The 24434-nt window shown below is 35.5% G+C and overlaps 1 protein-coding gene across 1 annotated transcript in view; it reads left to right on the top strand.

Annotated features, from left to right (window-relative positions):
* The first annotated feature begins 7720 nt into the window (after positions 1 to 7720).
* Positions 7721 to 24434, top strand: part of LOC127880959 (calcium/calmodulin-dependent protein kinase type 1-like) — an 82620-nt gene continuing 65906 nt past the window's right edge. The window contains exon 1 of the mRNA XM_052428477.1: positions 7721 to 7910. Coding sequence (XP_052284437.1) covers positions 7813 to 7910 — 98 coding nt within the window. The 5' untranslated portion in view covers positions 7721 to 7812. The remainder of the gene's footprint in view (positions 7911 to 24434) is intronic.

Here is a 24434-nt window from a genome sequence, read left to right as displayed (position 1 = left end):
AATTATGTTACCCACTCTCAATTATGTGACCCACTCTTGATTATGTAACACACTCTCGATTATGTTACACACTCTCAATTATGTTACATACTCTCAATTGTGTTACATACTCTCAATTATGTTACACACTCTCAATTATGTTACATACTCTCAATTATGTTACTCTCAATTATGTTACATACTCTTAATTATGTTACATACTCTCAATTATTTTACACACTCTCAATTATGTTACATGCTGTCAATTATGTTACACACTCTCAATAAATTTATGTTACACACTCTCAATTATGTTTCCTGGCAAGGACCAGTACTTACATGTAGTTTCTTTAAAAAGATCTTGAATAGAGTCCCAGAATGATGATCAAACCCTGATATGTACGATAGAATCACTTTTATGGAGGTGTTATTTTAAATCTCCCACCATAGCACAAATTATGACCACACAGTCAGATTCTTAAACGTTCTTACAAATTCATCCATATGAGAATGTACAACAGATACATACTTTTAAATATTGCATTTTAGTTTTAAAACAAATTTATTGTATTTATGTCAAATCATGTTAGTATTTTTAAAAAAGCAAATGCCTCAAAGAATATTATTTTTCAAATGAGAAGAACACTTTTTATGCCCCCGGTAGAAGTATATAGCATTTGAACTGTCTGTCCGTCCGTCAGTCCGTCCGAAAACTTTAACATTGGCCATAACTTTTGCAATATTGAAGATAGCAACTTGATATTTGGCATACATGTGTATATCATGAAGCTGCACATTTTATAGTGGTGAAAGGTCAAGGTCATGGTCATCCTTAAAAGTCAAAAGTAAAAAAATACAATCCAAGTGAAGTAATAAGCTTTTTAAAAGGAAGATGATTTCTAAACCTTTCAAATGATATATTGAAATTTTATTTCAAAGCGGCGCAATAGGAGGCATTGTGTTTTTGACAAACACATCTCTTGTTTCAATTAAATTGCACATGTTGGTCATTTTAATCTTTTGTTCAGCTAGTAAGACGAGCAGCTCTTGTTTCCATCTGTATAAAGTACCAGTGAAAGGTACCGTACTTTGAACTACTTTCCCACTTGAGGAAAAGCCTAAATTCCTGATTGAAGTATAAACAAATCCCAAAATGAAAGAAAATGTTGTCGATTTTGCTCCAAACACGCATTATCTGAAAGTGAACAAATGAATTGAGCACTGAAACTGAACAATTCAAAAGACCCATAATTTAAAGGGGGTTCCGCACTATATTTTCGAATTGGAAAGGTACTGACACTTTTCCTGATTGGGCAAGAAAAATCCCTGAGAATTATCTCAATCATATCTGCAGAAGTATCTAACTAACCAATGTAGAAGAACCTTAATCACATGTGTAGAAGTATTTCAATAACACATGTAGAAGTATCTTAATCACACATGAAGAAGTATATCAATCACACATGTAGAAGTATCTTAATCAAATATAAAAGTCCCTAAATCACACACATATCAGTATCTCAATCACAGATGTATAAGTACCTCAAGCACACATGCAGAATAAACTCTATCACACATGTATAAGTACCTCAATCACACATGAAGAAGTATGGTATATCAATCACATCTGTAGAAGTATCTCAATCACACATGTGTGAGTACCTTAATCACACATGTAGAAAGTACCTCAATCCCCAATGAAAAAAGCACCTCAACCACAAAAGAAGAAGTACCTCAATCTACTCATGTAAAAGTACCGAAGATGTTTCTCAGTCACACATGTTGAAGTACTAGTATCTTAATTGAACATGTAGAAGTACCTCGATCAAATATGTAGAAGTATGTAAATTACACATGGAAATGTACCTCAATTACACATGTAGAAGTATCTCAATCACAAAAGTAGAAGTATCTCAATCACCAATGAAGAAGTACCTCAATCACACATGTATAATTACCGCAAACACACCTTAAGAAGTATCTCAATCACATATGTAGAAGTACCTCAAATGTAGACTAGTGTATTCAGTCACCCATGTAATACATAGAGAAATAACTTGTTAGAAATAGATGACCTTCTGACTTGTGAAATCCAAACATGTGAAAATCCTTGGAATTCATGACATTTATACAAACTTTAAACGGCAAACGAATAAACTATGTTTAAAAAACTTAAATAACAAGTGTTTGACTTATGACTTCCTTTGATTGACGTAATAATTATAAAATATCACTATACTAGTACGACTCTCCACCCTGCGCATTTCGTGCAGCACCCATGTACCTTTTGAAAATCATGATCTTTCTCTAAGGACATTGTACTTAACTCGATCACAAATTTGGCGGAAACGTGAGCATATTGAGGAGATCTAATAAAGTAATCCACATGCATAGGCGGATAGGCGGTTCCGTCAATTTATTTGATGTTTCACACTAAACTAGATCTAAATCATCTATTTAAACTCATTTTCTTCTCCTTTTTTTGTACACAACATTTCTAAACTGAAAGTACGATTTTAATTCAAAACAATGCATTACTCTAGCGGCCCCTGGACCCCCAGCAATCGTTCAATATCCCGCCTCCCCAACCAGAAATCCTGGACCGCCCCTGCACATGTATAATCTTATGAAAGTTGTGTCAATCATCATCTTTTTATTTTTGCCACATTAAAGCTTTTGTAATCTCCAATTGTGTGAAACCTCAGGGTGTATTATTAAATAGTTCAATAAATCAACAATGCTCAGGTGTTGAAGTCAACCACATGTTAAGTAAAACAACGGATCATAATTTTTTCTTAAGATATTGTGTGTATTTTAAAGTTAATGAGGTCCATCTGCTACGGAATCCGGATAGTGCCATCTATAATCTCGCCCTTCTTTCATCAAGGGCGACACACGACACAGCGATACACGATATTTTGCGTGATAGTTGCGGCGACGCACGATATTTTGCGCGACAGTCGCGGTGACGCACGATATTTTGCGCGATACACAAAGCGACGCGCGAGAATAGTGCTAGTGATAAATCGCCTGTCGACTGTCGCGTTTTCAAAAAATCAAGAGAGACTTAAAGGGGATATTTAAAAAAAAGGCAGCCATATTGATAATAAATGGTTAAAAATTACTGTAACGCCGTTAAAAAACGCGACAATCGACAGGCGATAATATTACAGCGATATTTGAATAGTACAAATATCGCGTGTCGCTTCTTGTATCGCGCAAAATATTGAGTATCGCTTCGTGTGTCGTGTGTCGCGGTCTGAAATTAGACAGCGATACACAAGATTATAATAATATGGGCGATATTGTGTGTCGCGCAAAATATCGCGCGTCGCTTCGTGTTTCCTTTTTCGTGCCCTTTGAACGCGAGACACGACATACGAAGTAATACACGATATTTTGCGCGACAGTCGCGGCGACTCACGATATTGTGCGCGACAGTCGCGGCGACGCACGATATTTTGTGCGATACACGAAGCGACACGCGATATTTAACACGATATGTCGCCATTTGGGCTACCTTCACAAAGGCGATATTTCGTGGTAGATTTTCTCGCGTCGCTTCGTGTACCGCGCAAAATATCGTGCGTCGCCGCGACTGTCGCGCAAAATATCGTGCGTCGCCGTAACTGTCGGGCAAAATATCGTGTATCGCTTCGTGTGTCGTGTGTCGCCCTTGATGAAAGAAGAGCGAGATTATAGATGGCACTATCCGGATTCCGTAATCTTCACCTGAGGCTGCATACTGTGAGAATTTGGAGCGTGATCTCATACATGTAGCATGTCTATCCGTAGTATCTTAATAAACAAATACGAATTTTGGAAGTGGACAAATACAAAAACGTACATGTGTTACATGTCAATCTAAAGTAAAATGTGTTTTTAGACATAAAAACAAAAAACTGCATTTAAATCGGCATTGTTTTGACAAAGTACTGGTTGTTATTGTTGTTCTGAGTAATATACAGGTCCCACGCCCCTTCACGGAGTCATTTTAGATGGACCTGCCCCTGTGACCTTTCAGAGGAGAAAGATTAATTTTGGGCCGAAGTAGGTCAAATTTACCCCGGCTGCCCGTGTATTCGTCAATGGTTTTTATTTTTAAGAAAGTTCAGTGCACGCTGGCCAATGAGACCTTAATGTGCCCTGTACCGTGTGGTGATGATGCGGTGCGGATCACGCGGAGCGTCCCGTACTCTACTCATATACAAGACACTCAACACGACCCACACCCCATCATCGCCCGGAAAATAAGACCCAGAACACACACATACAACACTCACACACACACCACTCATAACGAGTGATGTGTATGCGAGTGCCACACATGTGTGTTTCGGGTCCCGTGGTGGTGATCTGTAGATGGTTGTGTATAGTATGTGGTATATGATTGTTGTGCATTTGTCTGGAGCGGAAGAGGAGGAGTTTGTCGGTTGCTTGCGTCTATCGGTCAGTCGTAGAAGGCTGTATCTCGTTTCAGTTCCCAGAGAACAGAGCACGCCGCCCACGCACAAGCGCACCCACGCCGAGCGAGCCCGAGCCCCCCCCCCACCCCGCGCCCGCATACGGCCCCGCCCCGAGCCCCCAACCGCTGGAGCCCCCGAGACAAGCACCCCCATCCACCCTCTTGCTGCGCGCGACAACAGATCAGCCAAGAACCGACCAAGGGGTTTCCCAAAGCCACACCCGGAGTCACCATCGTTCTTTCCCACCCGCCTGCCAAATATCCAGACCATGCATCAAGCTGGGCTGTATTTATTTTACATTTACGTTATGTTTGCTATTATAATTGGATAGGTAAAGTACTAGGAACTGATCTAACAATGCCGTTGTTATAGCATATGTTTTATGATTTTGCTTATGATTGATATTATGTTGTAGAACTCATGGTATTATAGTTTATGGTCTAGCTTTTAGTTTTTGTTTATCTATGTGTGTTTGTTGTGCTCTCCGTCCCAAGAGAGGTGTTAGTGGGGTTTCGAGCAGGATACAGGAAACGCCCCAATTCTAGAGGCGCCCCTGGTTCTTTTAAGTGCCCGGTATTTAGCACCGATACACTGTACCCCCTTTTAACGTCCCTCGCGGAGGACATATTAGTACATGGTGTTAGTATTGGTTCAAATATAATTCTGCTACCTTTTTATATTGACGTGGGCTCTCTCTGTTGCTTTTATGGATATTGTTTGTATGGTGTTGTGAGGGTCAGACTAGATTTTTGAAAGATCATGTACTTGACGATAGTAGAAAGGGACTGAGTGTGTGTGATTGGACCGAGATGACTATTTCATTGGGGGCATAGACAATTTTAGGATACATTCTTTCTTCTTGCAGAGTTGTGTGTCTGTGGCACTGTGGTGTTGTAAGGGCCAGACTAGTTTTGATAGATCATTTACTTGACGAAAGAAGAGAAAGGCTGAGTTTGAGGTATTAATAGTGTATTTGGTATTAGGGAGGGCGCGCACTTTAATGTTTCTGGTTATAATATATGTGGTAACAATGGCAGCAATCATATGTGTTATTGTATTATGACCGGCTAGTATCGTGGTCTGAGCTGGTACTTGGCTTTCTATGGGCTCGATCCGGCTACATAGGTAGCCCGACAAAGTCTTGGCTAGACTCAGGTCCCTTAAATAGTATTCGGTATCGACCCTTCTGATTCGTTGCTAAGATTGTTTACTATGCGCATGTTCTTGTTCTAAACAAGTAACTTATTGGATTAACGAACCTCTTGCACTAAGTGAAGGTTTTTCGTTAAAGGTACGATACTCAGGGCCGTACCCAGGAAATGTTTACTGGGGGGCCCAAACGGGGAGGGTGCGGGAGGGGCAACCCCTCCAGAATAGATTTTTTTATTAGGCACTGTTCAAGGTGAATTTTAATGCATATAGAAACATATGTTGTGTTATAAATTTATGAATATATAACATGTAAATCAGCACCTTTCTGAAGTCTAAAGCTTTAACCATTACGGGCCGTCCATAAAGTTTGTCACGCTCAAGGTGGGGGGAGGGTGAGTGAGAAAGTGACAGTTTGTGACATGTGGGAGGGGAGTCAGGCCATGTGTGATTTCACACATTCATTTAAAAAAAAATGTATAATTTATTTATTATTTCTTCAGTAGAATTTAAAAATAATTTTCAAAAAATTGTGAAACATTTGAATTAGTTTTATGTCAAAATAAGGCGAATTGCGTATCTCCTGATTCTGTTGTTCGAATGTTCAATAGGCAACTTGGCTGGGCCGGCTTATTCAATAGGCACAACCTCCACACAGATTTCAATGACGAAATAATTGGACTGTTCCATTTTTAGTTAGTAAAGGGTTGAAAGAAAATCTAAATTATAATTTCGTTTTTATTAGAGGTTAACACGTGGATAAATATTCATACTGCTCATCGTAACAACCCTACAGTTATTAAAGCCTGTAATGTGAAAGTTCTTTTACCGGTAAGTGAAATTTTAATACGGTTTAATAGTGAATTGAGTTTTAGATTAAATTTAAATTAAGTATTAATTTAAAAAAAAATGTTTTAAAGTGTGAGTTTGTGACGTACTTTAGGGAAGGGGGTCCAAGATTTTATTACAGTTTGTGACATGCCGAGGTAAAAATGGTAAAAAAAAAAAACGTGACATGCTTTATCAACGACCCCTTGGTGTGAAATTCACACACATGTTTAAAGCTTTAGATTTCAGAAATGTATTACACTTTATAAAGAAGTTTAAGCATCCTTTGAAACTAAAAAACCTTTATTATGAAAGTTAACATAAAGTATGACTGTAGAGGTGGTTTGATTTCAAAGAGAAAATACTACTATGGTAATATGTCAGAAACTGCCATATAACCTACTAGTATTTTCTCTTTGAAATCAAACCTCCTCTATATAAAATTTCAAAGTAAATTCATTATAAAATGTTTATCATCTACAAGACAGTTTTCACAGAAATGTTTAATAAGCAAGACTCTAGAGGAGGTTTGAATTCAAAAGAGAAAACACTATTATCGTTCAGACCTACGACCTACTGTATCAGTTTCATCCATTCGCTGTTTCTCTTTCCTTGTCCAATCAAACGACGTGTTACACCCACCATCAAAAGATGAAGCATTGAGCACAATGGGTAATTGACAGATCGGGGATGTTTGTACAAGGTGATAAGAAAACAATGCCTAGGGGCTTATCTTCACTGGCGAGTAAATTAGCGCTAATCCCCTTGTGTATCAGGGGCAATAAAACACATCTGCACATTTGTATTGCAGGGAAGTGTACTTTGGGCTCTTTCATGCAGGGACCTATACAATAAAAAATGTTTGTATAGGTCCCTGTTTCATGTGAGAAAATTTGCAGTAGGCCCTTTATTAAAAAATCATAACTCGACAGCCAGCTGGGGGGGCCCGGGCCCCTGGGCCCAGTGCCTGGGTACGGGCCTGATACTATGGGGAGGACCGATACTTTGAGAGTAAGGGGTAGGTATCTTGACAATAAAGACAATTTGCAATCAAGATGAACATGTGGAGTGTTTTGTTTAAAAAATGAAGGACAAATTTATATCAAGATATTAAACAAAAGTATTTATCAAAAGCATTGAAATTTAAACCCTGAAGCATTGAAATTTAAACCCTGACAAAAGTTTATTTTATAAAGTGTACTGAAATAATATGTTCAAATGTTCGCGCAAATATATTTTCAGCACAGTTGCTTCCCTTTGTTGTTAATATATGTAAACAGGTGCGCGCTATATTGTGACGACACGATTATTGATCCAATTGTCAACCTGAAATACATGTTGTGGGTAGAACAATTTGATGGAAAATAAATAATAATAAAAGACATTTACAATGCCGCTTTTTGGACGTAAAGGCGACAGTGACAAGAAAGAAAAAGGAAAAGACTGTGATATTAAAAAGAAATATGATTTAAAGGAAACGCTTGGAACGTAAGTAAATTCACTTTTTCCCTGAATGTGACAATTTTCTGTGCATGTATACATTGTTGACATTATTGATGACAATGCACAATCGATGATTATTTTAATGCCAGACGATAAATGATATCGATGATTTACGATATGATTTTAATGGATATCATATATGGATTTTTTTGTTTTTATTAATGTTGTTTATATTTGTATGTTTTCATGTTAAACATTAATTTGACATTTGCAATTATCTTTTGACTTATGCTTATAAACCAAAATTTAGCCTTAATGCCAACATATGCAACTAAAAATAAAAATCACTTTTCAAAAGATTTGTGAAGTTCAGTCTTATTTCACCCGAAAACCTGCTATTTTAGTTAAAATAGAATTTATGCTCTAACAAATGTAAAAAAGTATTTTAAAAATTGATTATAACTCTTTAAATCATGAAAAAATATTTAAAACTTGGGTTAATGAAACATCTTTTTCGACAACAATGAAAAACAAACCATTTTACATGTTTTAATTAATTACTCAAGTCTAAATGATCTGTTTATGCTCTTTCTTTGGTTACATTCAAATTAAAACATATATATTTGAAAGATAAAGTGAAATCTAGAGTAGTTTTAGTGTTTCAAAATTCTGAGTTAAAGTTTAAACATATATTTCTGTAATGTATCATGTTCTCTGTCACAAATGTTAACATTTTTCATGGTATTGAAAATTATTAAAAAGAATAATGAGTTCTTTTTCCATTTATATTCAAAGTTTTATTTATTTCTTCCACCCCTCTCATTTTTATTGAAAAGTTTCCTGTGGTACAAATTATGCAAGAAATATCTTAAAACAATGATACTTATTGTTAATTGTTAAAATCAAAGTTGTAGTCTGACATCTACAAATATTCAGATATTTGAAAAGACTTTGAGAAAGTCATCATTTGTAAACTTGATTATATCATTTCAGCTGCATAACAATTATTATTAAATTAATATTAACATATTATATACATTTTGTTTGTAGAGTTTATTCTAAGACGAATGACAATCACAAATGTCACATGATGTTACTAATATCTGCTGATATCATTTATGAAGACCCTTAAATTTATTATCTGTATGAACCATGCAAAATTGTATTAAATAAAGTTTTTTTTTGTCACAAACAATGTGGATATGAACAATATATGTATAAGATCAGCATATTTTCCTTTTAAAATGGTAAATTACATATAAACAATTCTGTTAGTTTTTTCACTGTTCAAATATACATCATTTACTTGTTTGGTTTTCTTGCATAGAATTCATACAATCTAATTGCATTGTTTCAATAACAAAACAATTTGTTGAGTATTGTATCAGGAGTTTTTATCTGATTTTGGGGAAAGGGCATGGCCTTTTTTGAGGGGAAAAAAATCGTGCGAAATGCCGGATTTTGGGGAAAAAAATCATGCGAAACGTCGGTTTTTGGGGAAAATAAGGAAAGTCTTAAATAATTAATGTAACATATTTTGCTGTTTTTAAAACAAATTCAAGGCAACACAACAGATAATTTAATTATGCAATATATTATATTTTCTACACTGGATCAGGTAAACTTATGTATTTAAAGTTAAAAAAAAATGTTTTTATTTTTTTTAGGGGAAAAAAATGAAGTCTGGGGGAAAATTTACCTGTATGAACCACGCAAAATTGTATTAAATAAAGTTTTTTTTTGTCACAAACAATGTGGATATGAACAATATATGTATAAGATCAGCATATTTTCCTTTTAAAATGGTAAATTACATATAAACAATTCTGTTAGTTTTTTCACTGTTCAAATATACATCATTTACTTGTTTGGTTTCCTTGCATAGAATTCATACAATCTAATTGCATTGTTTCAATAACAAAACAATTTGTTGAGTATTGTATCAGGAGTTTTTATCTGATTTTGGGGAAAGGGCATGGCCTTTTTTGAGGGGAAAAAAATCGTGCGAAATGCCGGATTTTGGGGAAAAAATCATGCGAAACGCCGGATTTTGGGGAAAATAAGGAAAGTCTTAAATAATTAATGTAACATATTTTGCTGTTTTTAAAACAAATTCAAGGCAACACAACAGATAATTTAATTATGCAATATATTATATTTTCTACACTGGATCAGGTAAACTTATGTATTTAAAGTTAAAAAAAAATGTTTTTATTTTTTTTAGGGGAAAAAAATGAAGTCTGGGGGAAAATTTACCTGCTGAGGGGAAATAAAATCCAAGGGGAAAGGGCCGTTTTTCGGCGGGTCCCAAAGAAGGAAAAAAGCCCTGATTGTATATCTTGCATACCAGAATGATTAACTATAATTAATCATTTAACTATAATTAATAAAGATGTATTTCTTGTACATTGATGATTGGGAGCCAGAAAGGTCTTTTAATGCATACACATGTATGCTCATTATGCTGATAGAAATATCAATGTACCTTCTCAGAAGTTGTGTCTTGTACTTATGCATCTCAAACAAGAGGTGGAGAAAGGATTAATAAGCCATGAGATTGTAGAGTTGTTCACATAATTTGGGAAGTAATTGAGAAAAAAAAATGAAGTCTCAGAAATGATCTCAATAAACATATTTATTTTTCATCTTCATGTATAAATATTCAGCATGATTTGTAAATTATATGTAATTAAATAAAAGTTTTAATAAAATTATGTTGATCTAAATGTTATACTCTGTGTCTTAAATATCTTTAAACCATATTATATTAACCACACAGTAGGTAAGGCACTGTAGACATTTATAATTCTACATTTTGACATTAATTTGTTAAAAATACTTTTTAAATAAATATAATGTCATATATTAATCATATATATTTTGAATAATATATATTTTATTACTGTTTTACACAATCACAAAGTATTCTATTTAGACATTTGTTAATGAAAATTTTAAGATAAACTTAAACATTTATTGAATAATTACATAAGCATTTGTACACACAACTTAATAAGCTGGTATCAAATTTAAACAGTTCTAAATTTTAGAAAATGACATTTCTCTTTATCATACATATGATGATGATGTACCTCCACGCTAACATCAGCCTTATAATTTTTATGCCCCCGGTAGGTACACATTTGGTATGCATGTGTATATGGACAAGGCCTTTCCATACGCACAAAAATTTTGACCCCTGTGACCTTGATGTTGAACTTAGGGTCCGCGTTTAGGTTTCGAAATCGGTGTTTAGGTTTCGAAAAATGCTCATAACTTCTATATCCCTTGAGATATAACCTTCATATTTGGTATGCATGTGTATATGGACAAGGCCTTTCCATACACACACAAATTTCGACCCCTGTGACCTTGACCTTGAACTTAGGGTCCCCGTTTAGGTTTCAAAATCTGCATTTAGGTTTCGAAAAATGGTCATTTCTTCTATGTCCCTTGAGATATAACCATTATATTTGGTATGCATGTGTATATGGACAAAGCCTTTCCATACGCACAAAAATTTTGACCCCTGTGACCTTGACCTTGGAACTTAGGGTCTGTGTTTAGGTTTCGAAATCTGTGTTTAGGTTTCGAAAAGCTCATAACTTCTGTCAAGCGTTTATAGGGGGCATAAGTCCTATGGTGACAGCTCTTGTTGATATCTGGTTAGTAGACATTTATATTAGTTAATGTATTTAGGTAGCACATATTACTTGGAATCAACTATAAAGTCTTTATTTTTGGTAAAAATGAATTAGATTCAAAACGACAAATAATATGTTGCCAAGATGTAGTATACACTCAATACACAAAGCATCTAAAACAGCTAAAATAATATTTTACAAATATTAAGCGTAAGTTCTCATTACATCTTGATAAACAACGAACAGCATCATAAAACATATTAATTCTTGCCAAAAATGAAGAGTGAAGAGGGATTATTAAATTTAATGGCATTATGAAAATGGCATTGTAAAGGTATGACGAACAGAAAAACGTGTTACTTCCCTAGTGTTATCTAATATAGCAGGTTCGGCATGATAAAAAATGGTCTTTTTATTCTAAGGGATTAAAGTTAAGCAGAAAAGCATGGGAGGGGACCTTCCATTTGTATGACCCAACCTGTGGTTGCATCTTCCACTAGGCCCAACCTTTAACCCTTTCAGTGCGGGAACCGAATTTTAAAGGCCTTTGCAAACAGTTTGGATCCAGATGAGACGCCACAGAACGTGGCGTCTCATCAGGATCCAAACTGTTTGCTATTCTGATAGTATTCTTTGAAAAAAATCGAAGAAAATGCTAATTTTAGAAATTCAGCAGATGACATTTAAGCAGGCGACAAATTTCCCAGCATGCAAAGGGTTAAAAATATGTCTCATCCTCTTTGTCCCTTTTTTATTGGTCAATTTTCTGCCAAATACTGAAACATCTAAAGTGTTTTTTATATTACAATGTAAAAAGTTAAACATCCAACAAATGTTGACAGAAGAGGTATGCCCATTGCCGTTTTTAGTTTGGCGAAATCAATATCAACACTTACAGTTTAGATGGGCAGGTTTGTCAAACAGTTAAGTGTAAGAAGTTTGGTAAAAGTGTTTTTAAAGGGACCTTTTCACGTTTTGGTAAATTGACAAATAAATTATTATTTTTTCGGCTTTGCAATTTTTTGTTGTAGTTATGATATTCGTGAGGAAACAGTAATACTGGACATTTACCATGCTCTTAAATATCCATTATATGCATCTTTCGACGATTTAAAAACCGGAAAATTATAAAGCATTGCAGCGCGAAACAATTGAATAATTTGGAGAGTTCTGTTGTTGTCGTTATATTTTGTGACAGTACGAGGATTGCTGATAAAAATATGAGCACGGATGGCCAATTGGTCTAAGTGGTAGACTTTTACTCCTTGGGTCAATGGTTTGAGCCCAATTGAGAGTTACTTTTTTTTCTTTTTTTAATTTTATTCTTGCTTTTTACTGGAGCTTTTTAGATCCAATGTTTACAAATATCAATATAAAGCATTTAATGACAAACTTCAATATCTGCCAAAATCTGTGAAAAGGTCCCTTTAATATCACAAGGTAATCATTTAATATTGACATGTTTATTACATTTGTATATTATACTCTACAGGGCATAGTCATAACGTGAATAGGCATGCAGCACTTGATTTATCAGTCAGTTTATAGTTTTCTTTTCAATACATTTATTTCCTGTCATTTCATTGATCATGTTATAAATTTTAGTTTGGCTAAATTCCTATTGAATAATCTTTACATATTTTCTCAAGGTAAGTATATCAGGTATTTTATGTCAGCATTGAGAATATTAAATTACACAAATTACTTGTAAATGTTATCTTCTATCAAGGATATATTTTGCATTGCCTGTCTAAATGTTAAAGGGGAAGATATGTTTTACATTGCATGCGTCTTGGGGTGTAAACAAGAATATTCAGGTTGGGCAATAATAAATGTAACTGGAGATTTTGGATTAATTTTACCAAAATCACAAACATCCCCATACAGTATGCAATAAAACTGATTATATGTATTCAGACATGCTGTCCATAAAACTGATTGTATGTGGTCTCTAAGCTGGCAATGAAACTTATTATATGTTTTCAATGTGCTCTAAGCTGGCCATGAAATTGATTGTATGTGGTCACTATGCTGGCTGTGGAACTGATTGTATGTGGTCACTAAGCTGGCCATGAAACTGATTGTATGTGGTCACTATTCTGGCTGTGGAACTGATTGTATGTGGTCACTATGCTGGCTGTGGAACTGATTGTATGTGGTCACTAAGCTGGCCATGAAACTGATTGAATGTGGTCTCTTAGCTGGCTGTGGAACTGTTTGTATGTGGTCACTATGCTGGCTATGGAACTGATATTATGTGGTCACTATGCTGGCTGTGGAACTGATTGTATGTGGTCACTATGCTGGCTGTGGAACTGATTGTATGTGGTCACTATGCTGGCTGTGGAACTGATTGTATGTGGTCACTACGCTGGCTGTGGAACTGATTGTATGTGGTCACTATGCTGGCTGTGGAACTGATTATATGTGGTCACTATGCTGGCTGTGGAACTGATTGTATGTGGCCACTATGCTGGCGATGGAACTGATTGTATGTGGTCACTATGCTGGCCGTGGAACTGATTGTATGTGGCCACTATGCTGGCTGTGGAACTGATTGTATGTGGTCACTATGCTGGCTGTGGAACTGATTGTATGTGGTCACTATGCTGGCTGTGGAACTGATTGTATGTGGTCACTATGCTGGCTGTGGAACTGATTGTATGTGGTCACTATGCTGGCTGTGGAACTGATTGTATGTGGTCACTATGCTGGCTGTAGAACTGATTGTATGTGGTCACTATGCTGGCCATGAAAGTGATTGTATGTGGTCACTATGCTGGCCATAAAACTGATTGTATGTGGTCACTATGCTGGCCATGAAACTGATTGTATGTGGTCACTATGCTGGCCATGAAACTATTTGCATGTGGTCACTATATTTGCCATAAAACTGATTAAATGCATGTGGTCACTATATTTGCCATAAAACTGATTGCATGTGGTCACTTTATTTGCCATAAAACTGATTGTATGTGGTCACTATATTTGCCATAAAACTGATTGTATGTGGTCACTCTATTTGCCATAAAACTGATTGAATGTGGTCACTATAATTGCCATGAAACTGATTGTATGTGGTCACTCTATTTACCATAAAACTGATTGTATGTGGTCACTCTATTTGCCATAAAACTGATTGTATGTGATCACTATGCTGGCCATAAAACTGATTATACCCCAATAACTGGTAATGGGGGCTATATAGGAGTCACTTTGTCGGTCTGTCGGTCGGTCTGTCCCGAAATTTCATCCGATCTTCACCAAACTTGGTCACAAGTTGTATCTAGATGATGTCTAGGTCAAGTTTGAATATGGGTGATGCCAGGTCAAAAACTAGGTCACAGGGTCACTTAGTGTGTTTTAAACCAAAAGTTTGTCTGGACCATAACTATGTCATTTATCATTAGATTTTAAAATGACTTGGTTTATTTGTTCACCATCATGGGACAGTGTGTCGTGTGAAAAAAGTACGTTGATATCTCCAATGTCAAGGTCAAACTTGGAGTTTTAAGGTCAAATGCTTGTCCGGGCCATAACTTTGTCATTTATGGTGAGATTTTAAAATTATTTGGAAAATTTGTTCATCATGATTGGACGGTGTGTCGTGCGAAAGAATTACGTCGATATCTCCAAGGTCGAGGTCACACTTTGAGTTTAAAGATCATAAATGAGCTTGTCCGGGCCATAAATATGTCATTCATTGTGAGAATTTAAAATCATTTGGCACATTTGTTCACCATCATTGGACGGTGTGTCGCGCGAAATAATTACGTCGATATCTCCAAGGTCAAGGTCACACTTTGAGTTCAAAGGTCAAAAATGGCCATAAACGAGCTTGTCCGGGCCATAACTATGTTGTTCATTGTGAGATTTAAAAATCATTTGGCACATGTATTCACCATCATTGGACAGTGTGTCGCGCGAAAGAATTACGTCAATATCTCCAAGGTCAAGGTCACACTTTGAGTTCATAGGTAAAAAATGGCCATAAATGAGCTTGTCCGGGCCATAACTATGTTGTTCATAGTGAGATTTTAAAATCATTTGGCACATTTGTTCACCATCATTGGACAGTGTGTCGCGCTAAAGAATTATGTCGATATCTCCAAGTTCAAGGTCACACTTTGAGTTCAAAGGTCAAAAATGGCCAAAAATGAGCTTGTCTGGGCCATAACTATGTCGTTTTTTGTGAGATTTTAAAATCATTTGCCACATTTGTTCACCATCATTGGACGGTGTGTCCTGCGAAAGAATTACGTCAATATCTCCAAGGTTAAGGTCACACTTTTAGTTCAAAGGTCAAAAATGGCAATAAATGATCATGTCTGGACCATAACTATATCATTCATTGTAGGGCTGCAACGAATCCAAAATATTTGTTCGGATCCGAATCCGAATCCAAATATGGTTTCTTACAGTTTTTCGGATCCGGATCCCTCATATAAGAGAAAATTAGAAGTTTCTGTCTAAATTAAAGAAATCAATGGTTTTAGAAGTATAATTTGACTAAAAAACATTTAACATTTATTAACAAAAAACCCCCATATAAGTTCTCGTTTAACATTGTAGCAATGTCAAAATAAAACGAAACCTTAACAATTATTCACTTTATAGTTTGTTTGTTAACATATGCTTTTTACTATTCATACAGTTTGATGTTTGTTTTCACAAAAATTAGCATTTCAATATTGTCCGGGTCCAGGCAAGCCCTATAAGCACTGGCGAGATCTCCTGCTGTGCAGAAGATTCTCTCACTGGGCACTGAGGTTCCTTGCATCACAAAATAGCATTTAAACTAAGTAGATGATGCTTTCAAGACATTACAATTTACATGATGCAGGAACTCAATTGGACAGGTCGCGAAATTATGCAAATTTACCTGAATTACATTCCAGACACACTGGATCCACTACAGTTGTTTTTAATACAACTCAGAAAGACAATAAGGATTGAAAACTTACTTATTGCCATTATGAATTGCATTTGTAATGTGTAAATCCTCCATGATTTCGAATTGTTGCAAATGACACATATAATACAATAAAAGCCGAAGGATCTCGAATGATCTGCTATTTGACTGTCACACGTTAATAAATATCAACTTATATACGTTTCTTTTATCTTTTAAATCGAACCAGTCTGTATAAAAAAACAATACTCGTGAAAACAGCGCTAGGTTACATACAACTATACAATAAATATTTGGTACCGAAATTTCCAGGGATGGATCCGTACCCGCGAATCTGAAGTAGGATCCGATATCATTGGATATTTCGGGTACCCGTTGCAGCCCTAATTCATTGTGAGATTTTAAAATGACTCTGTACATTAATTTTGTTCACAGTCATAGGACGGCTTGTCATGTGGAAGAATTCAAGAGTTCAAAGGTCAAAATGGCTATAAATGATAATGGCATAATAGTTCTTAAAAATTGCCATAAATTAGATTCTCTTGTTCTGTGAAGAAAATTAGATTCTCTTGTTTTGTGGAGACAGCATGCAAAAAAGTCTGTGTCAATGCGGCACATGGGGGTATACGTCACGTCTGTGACAAAGCTCAAGTTGTATGTGGTTACTATGCTGGTCATAAAACTGATTGTATGTGGTCAGTATGCTGGCCATAAAACTGATTGCATGTGGTCACTTTATTTACCATGAAACTGATTGTATGTGGTCACTTTATTTACCATGAAACTAATTGTATGTGGTCACTATATTTGCCATAAAACTGATTGTATGTGGTCACTTTATTTACCATGAAACTGATTGCACAGGTCACTTTATTTACCATGAAACTGATTGTATGTGGTCACTATATTTGCCATAAAACTGATTGTATGTGGTCACTATATTTGCCATGAAACTGATTGTATGTGGTCAATACATTTGCCATGAAACTGATTGTATGTGGTCACTATATTTGCCATGAAACTGATTGTATGTGGTCACTATATTTGCCATGAAACTGATTGTATGTGGTCACTACATTTGCCATGAAACTGATTGTATGTGGTCACTATATTTGCCATGAAACTGATTGTATGTGGTCACTATATTTGCCATGAAACTGATTGTATGTGGTCACTATATTTGCCATGAAACTGATTGTATGTGGTCACTATATTTGCCATAAAACTGATTGTATGTGGTCACTATATTTGCCATAATACTGATTGCATGTGGTCACTCTATTTGCCATAAAACTGATTGTATGTACTGTAGTCACTATGTTGACCATGCAAACTCCCCATCAGTGTTCACCTTAGACAAACATCTATACTTTTATTAGAAAAGAGACTAATTAATGAAAAAAGGGATTTAAAACACCAAACAAAAACAACCTAAAAACATTGACTTAGTTTAAAAAATCTTTGCTAACAAAAACAACATATGGGCAATGTTTCACTTCTTTTTTAACCTATAATAATTATGGGGAAGAGTTTAACTTATCGGATTAATTGAGCAGGATTATATTTATTGTGAGCATATTCATATAACAAATTAACTATGGTGTTCTTTGGCTCCCAACATGTATGGAATTCAATGGAAATTGCAGTAATTCGATCTGAACTCATTAAGCGAATTAGAAACCAATGTTATTATTTGTGTCTCTTGTAAAAAAGAAGGCAGCACATACAATGTTTCTTTTGAGAGGAAGATATTAAGAAATCTGATGCTGGTTGATATTCAAGTAAAATTGCCCTCACAAGTTCTTTTTTTGGACCTGATTTGTTTTGTCTACAAGTCCCTTAATAATGTTCATTGTCTCCCATGAAGTTTTATGTGATTAATTCATATCTTCTATGTTGTCATTTATTGAAATGGACCTGTTCTCAATTTGGTGAATAGCAGTGTTGAGTCCCATCTGGTGTAACCGGAGGGACTTTAGGTTAACCACGTCCCCTGTCCTTGTGTGGTTGCGGTTGTAAACAGATGCTATATGGTTACAGAAATAATTGAAAACTACTGCAATAATTACTTATGTAAGTGAATTTTCGTATGTGGATAGAGGGCCATCATGGGGACTACGCATTTTATTATATCCCTCTTTGAAGAAGAGGGGGTGTATTGTTTTGCTGGATGTTGGTCTGTCTGTCAGTCGGTATGTCTGTCGGTAGACCAGTTCGTTTACGATCATATCTCATCAACAGTTTGACCGATATTTGCTTGATACTTCACATGTGCATAAGCCTCAGACACTAGATGACCAGTATTGTAATTGGGGTCACTAGGTCAAAGGTCAAGGTCATTGTCACAATAAGTATTAGAATCATTTCCGATCAATAACTCGTCAACGAATTTGCAGATTGGCTTGATACTTCATTTGTGCATTCGCCTTGGACAGATGACTCCTATTGAAATTTTGGTCACTAGCTCAAAGGTCAAGTTCAATGTCACAATAAGTATAACAAATGTTTCAGATCAATAACTCTGCAACCATTTGGCGGATTTGCTTGATACTTCATATGTGCATTGGCCTTGGACACTAGATGACCGCTATTGAAATTGGGGTCACTTGTTCAAAGCCCTGTTTTTTGGGGGGGATTGGGGGGGGGCATATGTCCTCGACTCTGGAACTCTTGTTTTAATATTTTTATGCCTCCTTTTCAAGAAAAGGAGGTATATAGTTTTCGCACTGTCCGTCTGTCTGTAAGTCTGTCACACTTTTCGTGTCTGCTCTCTAATTCAAATGGTTTTTATCCCATCTTTACGAAACTTGGTCAGAAGTTGTATCTAGGCAATATCTAGGTCAAGTTCGCATATGGGTCATGTTGGGTCAGTTCAAAAGTTCAAAAATACCGTATTATGTCACAATTATTAGATTTTATTTATTAAAATATCACAGCTGGTATCTTACATTACTTGAAAAAAGTTCATATTTTCAGTATATTCAGTAATAGAATGTCGCGATGTGAAATCGAAAGTACATCGCGAAAATATGTGACATAACGATATACATACTATAAATAACGCAAGTAGATTGATCATTTTATATATTAGATATATACAATTCACACGCATGCACAATTTGCATTCCTGCGTTTACCACGTGACGATGATGATCAATCTACTGGCGTTATTTATAGTTAACTGGTAAGTTACCTGGTAGACATACCTAGTAAAATTTATTGCCAAATATACTGAAAATATAAAAACTTATTTATTTTTTTGAAGTAATGTAATATATCAGTCTTGATATTTTAATCAATATTAACTAATAATTGTAAAAGATTAAGGTATTTTACAACTTTTGTTTTCTTCGTCGTCGTGGTTGACAGTCCCTTTAAATGGACATAATTATCTGACCTGCAAAATTATATATGTTTGTTAAATAAATCAAAGCGGCGCAGTATGCAGCATTGTGTTTCTGACAAACACATCGTGGTAAAAATTCAAGGTCAAGGTCATCCTTCAAGGTCTTAGGTCAAAAATACAAATCCAAGGGAAGTAATAAGCTTTAAAGGGAGATAATTATTCAGTATTGAAGATAGCAACTTGATATTTGGCATGCATGTGTATCGCATGGAGCTGCACATTTTGAGTGGTGAATCTACAGTCACGGTAGTGGCTTTTAGTTATTATGCCCCCCTTCGAAGAAGAGGGTGTATATTGTTTTGCTCATGTCGGTGCGTATGTCCGTATATGTCCGTCCACCAGATGGTTTCTGAATGATAGCTCAAGAACGCTTAGGCCTAGGATCATGAAACTTCATAGGTAAATTGATCATGACTCGCAGATGACCGCCATTGATTTTGAGGTCACTAGGTCAAAGGTCAAGGTCACGGTGACCCGAAATAGTAAAATGGTTTCTGGATGATAACTCAAGAATGCTTATGCCTAGGATCATGAAACTTCATAGGTACATTGATCATGACTTGCAGATGACCCCTATTGATTTTGAGGTCACTAGGTCAAAGGTAAGGTCATGGTGACCCGAAATAGTAAAACGGTTTCCTGATGATAACTCAAGAACGCTTATGCCTAGGATAATGAAACTTCATAGGTACATTGATCATGACTTGCAGATATTGATTTTCAGGTCAGTAGGTCAAAGGTCAAGGTCACGGTGACCCGAAATAGTAAAATGGTTTCCGGTTGATAACTCAAGAACGCTTATGCCTAGGATCATGAAACTTCATAGATACATTGATCATGACTCACAGATGACCCCTATTGATTTTCAGGTCACTAGGTCAAAGGTCAAGGTCACCGTGACTCAACTTAGAAAAATGGTTTCCGGATGATAACTCAAGAACACTTACGCCTAGGATCATGAAACTTCATAGGTACATTGATCATGACTTGCAGATGACCCCTATTGACTTTCAGGTCACTAGGTCAAAGGTCAAGGTCACAGTGCAAAAAAACGTATTCACACAATGGCTGCCACTACAACTGACAGCCCATATGCATGTTTTACAAACAGCCCTTGTTTGCTACTAAAAATAGAGATTTGTTAGAGACAATTATTTTCAAGGGAAGTAATTTATATAATTATAAATCTCAGATTATATATTTCCTTACCAAGAATTTAAGTTCTTTTCACAGTTACTGTACGTATTTTTTATTTTGATTATTTACAACTCAAATGATTGAATTGCCAAAGTTTTTTTTTTTTAATGATATAATTTTCATTTCTTTCCTGTACTAATTTGTGAATGGTAGGGTTCACTACATACCTGTGGACTTATGTCCATAGATACATGATGAACTTTGGCTATGATCTCTTTTAAACCACAGGCCTTGGTTGTCAGTGATGTCTGACATGGTCATAATTGAATGTGAGACCCTCCCCACCCCCCCCACCCCCCGGTTGGATTGGACAAAATCCAAGGGTAGTTATAAGCTTTAAAGTGAGATTATTTCTATACCTGCCAAATGATAAATAGAAATTTTATTTCAAAGCGGCGCAGTAGGGGGCATTGTGTTTCTGACCAAATTTGTGTTCCTATGGTTACAGAAATAATTGAAAACTGAAATATGCATCCTGCCATAACTTTTGTTTTTGTCCTGAAGTTTGTGTTTTCAACTGTCTTACTACCGGGTCAATCTGGCCCAGACTTTCACAGTTGAATGACCTTAAAACGTTGATGATAAATATAAAAAAATTGGCTGTGACAAGCTGAATTATCATGAAGAATATGTTATGTTTTAAAATCAGTGGATCTTGATCTAACTTTCACAGTTGAATTTACTTAATGTTTAGATGCACATTAAGAAAGGAATTAGGCTACTATTCCATCTGTCTGTATCCGCATTCGCATCCGCATCCGCAAAAACAATAGAACCAGTTGAAATGCACCGCACTTATTCCATTCATCCGCATCCGCATATCCGCACGCGCAATAGGCGTCCGCAAAAGAACGCTCAAGTGAGCATTTTAATGTGGATGCGGACAAGATACGGACAGCATTAGTACGATGAGGAAAGCTGTCGCCTCAAAAATCAACTTAAAAACTAATCGAATTGGTGGAAAATTACCTGGAATTTTACAACCAACGCAGTTCTGCATTTCGGGACTCTGATTTCACTTCAAATGTTTGGAAAAGCATAGCCAAGGCACTAGAAGATGTTTCAGGTATTTACCATTTGTTTTCTTATACAGGCAGAATGCTGATTTGTACCTTATATCTACTTAAATTCACGGTTGTCCTTCATAATAATTATCTCAATTATAATTTTCTGTTTTATCCATATATTTTTTTTCCCAAAAAAGAAAGATACGTTCGACGTATGCGGATAAATGGAATATAGCGTCCTCATTATGGTTTTGCGGATACAGATACGGATTCGGATAAATGGAATATAGTGTCCGTATTATGATTTTGCGGATGCGGATACGGATGCGGATAGATGGAATACTAGCCTTAGGCTGCACTAGTTTTGGCAGAATAAAGGACCGCAGAATAAAGGACCTTTTGTATTTTTTCCATGGCTTATAGTCCCAACTTTTTTGTTTCTAATTCCTTTAACCACAGGGTGAAAATTACTAAAACAGTCACAGATGAATGACCTAATTAACAGATGATTGTAAAGAAAAGAATTTTGAACTGCAACCAGTTTTTACCCACAGTAGAATATATAAGGGATTTGTCTGTGTCACACATGTGTTGTGGGGGCATTGACACATTTTCAAGTTGTTATAGATGCAAACTATTATACAACTTATTATTACTATAAAAGAGATAAATAACGCTCAAGAAATAGAGACACTGTAAACCTAATATTTAGATTAAGCCAAAAGATGAAATAATTTGAAATGTTTTTGTTTTTTTGATTAAAATTGCTGAAAACACATGTATTGATGTATCACTTAAACTCAGCCTCATTAGTATATGATGGATTGCCTTAGGCCCTTAGCGGTTCAAGTGTTAACCTTTGATCCTGCATGATGACCAAGATTGAAATCAATTGTGAAACTATTGCCTAAAAGGATATTTAACCTTACTGAGTTTTAGACAAGGAGATTAAGATGTATGTATATATATATTTTTATCACATGTACTGGTTAGCGAGTATTTGTCGGACAGCAGTATTTACCGGACGTTCTATTTATTTTGTGTATTGTAACGCTGCAATGCAATTTGCTTCATCAGATACTTACAGATGTTTGTTTTCTTGAAGTTGACAGCAAAAATTCGTTAAATGCTTGTATTAAAGTTAAACAAGTGTGATGTTTTCAAATTTCGTCAGAATGTAATGCGACCCTCCATGTGGGGGATATTAATAGCCCGCGCATACTCAAAAGAAATCCCTTACTGAAACCCGAACTGTCTGCTTGAGATTTTTGTTCGTCTACTGTAATAGAGCAGGTCTCAATTACTTGTATGACAATCTCTTATTTTACGTAAAACTAATGTGTTTGACACGCACACATGATTTAAATTATAGATTTTTTACATTATAATTCCACACAATTTGTTGTATACATATATCTGAATTGCTCACAAAATGTACTAAGTAAACAATTATATATAATAGAAACAATTTCATTGAAATTATAAATTTACTGTTTGGATTTTCTGCCTTGAAAAATAATCTATTTACACACTCAGAATGCGACATATTTCACTATCAAATTAATGTCATTTTAATGTTTATGTTAAAAGTTTTATTTAAACTTGTTTTTTTAAAAATACTCAATTTATATGTCCGGTAAATACTTCTGTAAAGTGGAAAATTACCTCCCTTTAATGACCCCATAATACGGCCCTCGTACATACGCAAGCGCACATCAAAAAATGTTTTGTTTACATTCCCTTGTAGATGACAAACCCAGAATGTATCAGTAATTTTTTTATATAAAATATTACGTATTATTTTGAAAGTTTTTAAACAAAAAAGTAACTTACGTCAGAGAAATACTCCAGACCAGTAGAGCATAAGAGTTAATGTCGTCATAAGTTTGATCTTATTGATACAAAGGTATACCTAGCTTTCTTCCAATTTCTTTATTTTCTTGGAAGCTATGTAGCAGAACAGAAAAGATATTATCTAATAAATGTGCTGTCTTCTTGCTGACAATCATTGCATTATTAATTATGCTACTCACTTGTTAACCATTGTGCAGCATACTGGAAACGATTCTGTTGAGATGATTTTATGCACTGATAGGCTTTGACAAAGAATATCGGTCAATACTGTCCCATTGGATTTGTGTTTTTGAAAGCTTTCTTCTTTCATGCAGTATACATTGTACATGCATTTATACCTAAGTAAGGCATCCACCCATCCCCCATGTGTATATATAATTATAGCCTTGACTCTCTGCCTTAGTATTGTCACTGTTTTGCTTTAACCCATTTATGCTGAGTGGACTCTTCCATCCATCTAAATTGGATCAATTTATTTCCAAAATTTGGGATGTCTAGTATATTTATTTCTATACATGTATTTAGAATATTTCTTACATAAATTCCTTT

This window comes from Dreissena polymorpha, chromosome 5 (genome assembly GCF_020536995.1).
Source record: "Dreissena polymorpha isolate Duluth1 chromosome 5, UMN_Dpol_1.0, whole genome shotgun sequence".
Classification (NCBI taxonomy): Eukaryota; Metazoa; Mollusca; class Bivalvia; order Myida; family Dreissenidae; genus Dreissena; species Dreissena polymorpha.
The sequence above is the reverse complement of the archived record's forward strand: the minus strand, read 5'-3'. Positions and strand labels throughout refer to the sequence as shown.